Source organism: Antrostomus carolinensis, unplaced genomic scaffold (assembly GCF_000700745.2).
Source record: "Antrostomus carolinensis isolate BGI_N321 unplaced genomic scaffold, ASM70074v2 scaffold11471, whole genome shotgun sequence".
NCBI lineage: Eukaryota > Metazoa > Chordata > Aves > Caprimulgiformes > Caprimulgidae > Antrostomus > Antrostomus carolinensis.
In genome coordinates, this window is record NW_010292021.1 from 35,844 (window position 1) to 42,558 (window position 6,715).

The following is a 6,715-nucleotide window of genomic DNA, read 5'->3' on the forward strand; positions in this document are numbered from 1 at the left end:
AAAGAGCAAAATGATGACCTGCCTAGTTTACAGGAACAGAGTACTCTGACTCATCACGCTGTTATGTGTAGCTAAAGCAGGAGGAAATTGTCTAGTTTCTCTCTTAAGTTCTAGTGCAGATGCTGCTTGGTATCTGGTTTGGTGCCAGGTTCTTCCTCTTACCCTGTTCCTACTCACCCAGCTTTTTTGTACTACCATAAAATGAGCTCTGCGCCTCGTGAATCTTGGTGAAGGAAAATAAATAACAACACTAAGTGGGTCTTGTCTTGTCTTGTCAGGTCCACACCAGTGGAAATATTAAGTCATATTCTCCCCAGTTCCTATTAATTCACATTTACTCCTTTTTTTTTTTCTTTTTTGACACTGATTTCTTTTTATTCCCCAGCTGACAGGGCTTGTCCTGCAAGCAGCCAAGCGGATGCAAGTCAATGTTCACGTCAGAAAATTACCCGAATTTTTGTAAGTGTTCTCTGCTGCTGGGTGGATTTCTCAGATCTGATTTGATACTCAAAATTAATTTGTCTGCAGTGTTCAGGTGAAATATTGGTTGGAGAGAGCAAGTGAGACAGAGAGAAATCCAGTCAAATCTCAGTTACAAGTGGCAGTATCCTCTTCTCTCACAGATCAAGTAGATTTTGCAGTTTCATCTGCAGAGTAAAGACAGTATTCAACAAAAGCAAGATGTTATGGCCAAGTTCCATGTGGGGCTTTTGATGGCATGAGTCATATCACACTGGTTTATTTGCTCAGAGAGAAGGTCTGCCACAGTGGAGCGCAGCTACAATTCGTAGAGTGGCTACTCACTGCAGCGAGGACATACCATCCTACTCTGCACAGCTTTTAGGAGACAAAAATAATGTAGTTACCCTAAGTGGAGTGGAGTCACCATCCTTGGAGGTATTTAAAGGACGTGTAAACGTGGTACTTGGGGACATGCTTTAGTGCTGAACTTGGCAATGCCGGGTTTACGGTTGGACTAGATGATCATAATGGTCTTTTCCAACCAAACTATTCTATGATTTCTCAGCAGTGGTCACATGAAAACCATATGAGAAGGTATGACCCTAGACAGGGCTGCCCGTGCCTTTCCCAGAAAGTAGACCAAGTGGTGTGTCTCACACGAGCAGGCAAGTCCTACCTGAAACTCAGGAGGGAGGGCTCGTTTGATCAGCTGGAGGGAAGTACCTTGCCTGTGGCTGCATTGGTGTGATAAAGAGAAATCTTTGTACTTCAGCAGTCACTACAACCCTGCAAATGGGAACAGTGTACAATCCCAAGTAGCGTGTGAGTAAAATGTCCCGTTTTTTCTTTGTCACAAGTGGATTCTGCCTGGTTTTCTGGATGTTCCAGTTTGAGGGAGTTGTCCCCAAACTGCAGCTCAGTTGTGCAGAAATACCGTTCCCTTCATCTCTCGTCGTTCTGACATGTTGATTTGCTCCTCACTGATGCTATTCTTCCTACCCAGCTTCTGAGCTGATGTATATTGGCACAGCTTTGACATGTAACTAAAAAAGAAGTATTTTATCTGCTCTGTCCTCTTGGGAGAGTTGATGTTTCTTCAGAAGACCACCACCTTGTTTTCTAGCGCCCAGGAGCTGTTACATTATCACAACTTTTGCATAAGTTGTTATTTCACGTGTGCCAAATGTTGGGGGGTTTTTGCTGCTATGTGCACGCTGCTTGGACAATAGTTTCTGTGTTTTACAAATACGAGTAACCTTCAACATCAACTTGGCTTAGTGTCCCTGCTGACTGGCACACATCTGTCATTCAGTCAGTTTTTAATGAGCCTCTTATGGATCCCTCTCTTTCTCTCCCCACCAAGTCCCAAAATATGCCATTGCTCCCAAAACATACATTTATTATTAGTCTTGGAGATTGATATTGTTCTACTCCAGTAGGGAGTTGAAAATTGATGATAAAAAGGAACAGCCCAGATGCTTTTTTGGGTCAGTTTCCTCATTCAGTGTTCTATTATATTCTGTCTTCAGAACCCTCAAGTTGAAAAGTTGCAAAACCATAATTTTTAATTATTGGGGTTTTTTTTACAGTGAAACAGGCAACATCCGAACACTAATTTTCCCAGTGATGTATATAAACGAGGTAAATATTTTTGTTATTTCTTTGCAGCATTGTGCTATGTTTATGCTTGTGAAAATACTCTCTTTGAGATAACCAGAAAAGGAAACACTGTTTTTCTCCTTGTTTTATACAGCGGTAGGTAGGAGGAAGCTGTTGCTGTTTCTTAACTAACATCCTCCTGCTGCTTGTTGACCATAGCATTAAGTTCAGCCCTGCAAAACACCCTCAGTCAGACTGTCCTTTTAATTCCAAAGGTATTGGCCATGAGGAGAAGGGCTGCTGAGATGAGGAGGTGAGAGTTGACAAGATGACATCCTTTTTATTTTGAGTAGTCTCTTGTGAATATTCCTGGGCTGCAGTTGGATCACTGAATTTGTTGGACTAATTTCAATGACGTACACTATTATTCCAGGCCTATATTACTCCATTCCTAAACTGAGAGTTAAAAATCACTGCTTTATTTTGAAATGCAGACTAGATGATCCCTCTGGACACATGAGGAGAGCTAAGAATTCTTAGAGGGAAAGCATATCAAGAAGCAGTGAAGCAGAGGTGGAGAGTTGTGGGCGTGTTGTTTCCCGACCTTTCACAAAAGTAAAGGGGTCTGATATAAAGGAAGAACAGAAATAAATATATTTTTTCTCTCTTCATCCCTACAGAGTGTTTTGATTGATGAAGCATCTGCCAGCAAACTCAAGCACGTCCTGCTGGAAGCCAGTGTTGTAACTGGAATCCCCTTTGTAATCATGGCTCTAGGAATTGTTTTTGGGATTGTTTTTATTGTGCTGGTGTGCAGGTCCCGGGGAATAAGTGAAGAGGTAAATAACATTTGATTTTTAACTCTCCTTACTGTACATCTGTATTTGATTTTCTTTTTGTTTATTTTACCTGTTCAGTATCTTTCGGCACATAAACCTTTTTATATGTTGTTTTTGTTTAAAATGACCTTTCTAGGGAGGGGAAGTTTTAATAGACTCAGAATAAATGCGCCAAAACAAAGGAACGGAGCTAATATAAGAAACATGGTAAGGCAGGTTGTATCTTCTGTGCCTAATTCCCTTGCCAACAGTAGTAAAATAATAATAATAATTTTTTAAAAAAATAAATCAGCCTGTCTAGAGGACCCTGAAAGATAAGATGCAGAAGTCCACCGAATTTGATGGACAGATTTAGTCAGCGACAATCTGGCTGTGTTCTCAGTAGCAACAACTGTGTTGTGCCAGTTGATTATTTTTCTGAATCATAATGCAAATTTATGACCAAAGAACAGATCGATTTTACAGAAGTTTTATCCAGACAGTGCTAGTTTCTATATCAATTACGAAAATTCAGTCACAAAATGACATGCTGCCATGAAGGTTGTTAGTCACATTGAAAGTTGAGGCCAAAATTTCACCCTTATAGGCGAGGCAGTTGGGTTCAGATGAGACCAACTGTGGATCCTCTGCTTAGAGAAATGGACTGGGTACTCTAGTAGGCTGTTTTCTCCTTGTAGTTGCTGTGTTCTTAGCGTGGTCTTGCTTGTATGATGTTTCCTAAATACTTTCTAACGGTGTGAGAAAGCAGCACCCTCACAGCTTCCTCCAGAGCACCCAGCCACACGGTGCGTACGCTTTGTCTTAGTCATCTGGGTGAGTGGGTCCCACTACCAACACGTCTCCAGTGGGACTAGAGATGTGATGGTCGTGGCAGCAGTGGCGGCACTTTGGCGGTGAGGTCTGCAGCCTCCTTTCCTCCAGCAGTGCCTTTGAGCAGCTCGTCTTTGGCTCTCGTGGCTTCCTTCTTGATTTTCTCTCTGGATACCCAGGAAGTGTTTCATGAGCAGATGCTCTCAGCACTGTACTTCAGGTTCCTTTACAAGAGAGACTGGCACTTTTTCCTTTGAGCTTTTGAGCCTGCCTGTGTTAAATGGATTAAAATGACAAAGGGACACCTAAATTCCTTGTTTTCTCTACATTACTTTTGTTGCTTTTCCTGCAAACAAAAGTAATTCAGCTAGTTACAGTAATTCAGATGACTGCAGCTAGTCCTAGTCATCCCCCTGCCCAAGCTGCCATCCACCCTCTGGCGCTTTTTTAGTGCGGTGCTGGTTCTCTAACAGGAAATTGTACTTAGAAGTAGGAGCCAAGAGCTTTTCCCTTTCCTGTTTGGAGTCTCAGCAGTCCAGCTTCCCCACTGTGGAAGTTCTCCAATGTGCCACATTTAACTTTGCGGTGTTGTGATGTCTTTTTTTCTTTCAGAGTACTGAAGATGAAAGGTCCCCACTCATCAGGACATCTTAGTAGATTTCTTTAACGTGTGAGCTTGGAGAATAAACTATTAAGAGCTGACCTAATACCAACTACCACGACCCAGCATTATCCACTGTGGAGAAACTATTGTGTCAAGTACAACTTTTTGTGGTATAAGAGATGGAAGAGAATCTGCACTGTCATCAAGGGAGGAGACTTTTCTTACCAGCTAAGTTACAACTTTACATTTTAAAACTGCTTGAGAGATCCTGCTTTTCTCAACCCTGCACTCTCTTTGTACCTGCACTGACAGCCACGGACGATCATAACCACTATGGCAGCGAAAATCAAATGGCCTGATTCATTACAGGAACGACACGGGTAAAATTTGCAAACGGCCTTAGGAGTGTGGGCTGCCAAGTACCCTTCTAGAAACTCACAAGCTCCTGTATCGCCCAAGAACAAGGGACAAGTTTGCTGTAGGCCCAGCATTGTCTTTTCTGTCAAGTGTTGCGCAGTACTTATTAACAGAATGCACTGACTGTTTATTATTAATGCCATCGGTCCTTCCACAAAACTAATTTGTGCAACTAATCCAAAACACTGAGCGAAACTTTGTTAAGCATCTGTAGTTACCAGGTAAAAAGCCAATGGTTTGAAATGCTTTTCCATACAGACCTGTTCACTGTTCTCACTCTGCGCAGGATCCGTTGCATGCTAGCAATGCATTTATCCTTGAAATCTTGGGTTTATTTCTTCAACTTGAAAAAAAAAAAAAACAAAACCAAAATACAACACAACATTGTTTTTGATGGTGGAGGGTACAACAATGGTTTTCTTCTATCTCTGGTGTTTGTGTCACAGTTACCAGAACCTGCTTTGGCAGGGGGGTTGGAGTAGATGATCTCCTGAGGTCCCTTCCAACCCCAACCAGTCTGTGGTTCTGAGATGAGCTGTGTGGTTTGATGTGAACGCAGACTCGGCAGGTCCGTTGATTGTTTAGGGTAAAAGCACACCTCCATGTTACAGGACATGTAGGGACCTGAGAAGTCATCACACTTTTTTTTTTACTTGTCGAGTGGAAACTTGTTTTTAAAAATCACAGAAGTATTTTTTTTTTCCCCAATTAAAAGAATGTTCTCATTGAGAAGTATTTCCATTAGCTCTAAATAGTGAAACATAACTTTGAAATGTATTGTTGTCTTCTAAATAGAGGCATTGTTTTTTGCACTGGTTCGCTTTGGGGTTTTTTTTTTTCCTAGCTGGTGATTTGTTCAACAGTTTTGTTCATCTGGAGCCAGTTCCAAGCAGGAAGTTTCATGTTGACTGCAATTATTTATTATCCAGGTTAGCAAAAAGCACCTGGCACAGCCCAGGGTCCTCTCAATACTGCAGCTGCAGCTTTGCCTCTTCCTTGCCTTCTCCTCAGAGCTGGTATCCTAAACCTCAGCTGAGGAGCTGGACTGTGGTTGGACATTCACCTGCCTGTTGCCTTGAGAACTGCAAGTGCATGCACAGGGAACGAGAAACTCACCACAACTTTCTACAGCACGTTGTCTCAAAGGAGCTGTCCTGGAGCAACCTCTCTGTTGGGCATCATGGGCTGAAACTGCCACATCTTCTCTGCATCCCCCCCCTCAGAATGTTGCTTTCTGGGCAGCGAGGCTGAAAATAACTCTGAAACCACTTTGAGAACTTTGTTTGCTCTGCTTTGCCCAGATGCTGCTCTTTTTGCCACACTCTGGATGCCAAATGCGTCGTTGGAGTTAAAGCCACCTCAGTGCTTTTGGGCTATTCATGTCCTTCCCTGGCCAATTGCTGGGAAGAACCTGTCATGTGGATTTTCTTTCCTCACTGCCTGCCACGTCCTACAGCGGGGAAAGCCTGACCCCAAACTAACGGTGTCAGGAAGGGGACAAGGGAAAACTATCAATTCTATTATAAGTCAATGGATCAAATGGATCCCCCATAAGAAAGGGGTTTCTCAGCCAGGGCTCCTGCAGGGCTGGAGACCCCAGGCTGTGTGAGTACGGTCATCAGCAGGGTACAGCTCTGCGGATCTCTTCATGGAGTCAATGTGCCCTGACTTCTGTTGGGGGTTGATGGAGACAACATCCCCTGACTTTTGTTGGGGGTTGATGGAGTCAACATGCCCTGACTCCTGTTGGGGGTTGATGGAGTCAATGTGCCCTGACTCCTGTTGGGGGTGATGAAGTCCATGTGCCCTGAATTTTGTTGGGGGTTGTGGAGTCACCGTGCCCTGACTTTTCTTGGGGGCTGATGGAGTCAACGTGCCTGAGTTTTGGGGCTGATGGAGTCAACGTGCCCTGACTTCTGTTGGGGGTTGATGGAGTCAATGTGCCCTGAGTTTTGGGGCTGATGGAGTCAACGTGCCCTGACTT

At 43.4% G+C, this 6,715-nt stretch overlaps 1 protein-coding gene across 1 annotated transcript in view; it reads left to right on the forward strand.

Annotated features, from left to right (window-relative positions):
* SCARB2 (scavenger receptor class B member 2) overlaps positions 1-4,762 on the forward strand; it is a gene marked incomplete at its 5' end in the record, with an annotated part of 21,050 nt that extends 16,288 nt beyond the window's left edge. Inside the window, 4 exons of the mRNA XM_010176800.1 lie at positions 386-459; positions 2,052-2,103; positions 2,742-2,900; positions 4,323-4,762. Of these exons, the coding sequence (XP_010175102.1) occupies positions 386-459; positions 2,052-2,103; positions 2,742-2,900; positions 4,323-4,364 (327 nt within the window). The remainder of the gene's footprint in view (positions 1-385; positions 460-2,051; positions 2,104-2,741; positions 2,901-4,322) is intronic.
* Positions 4,763-6,715: the final 1,953 nt, after the last annotated feature.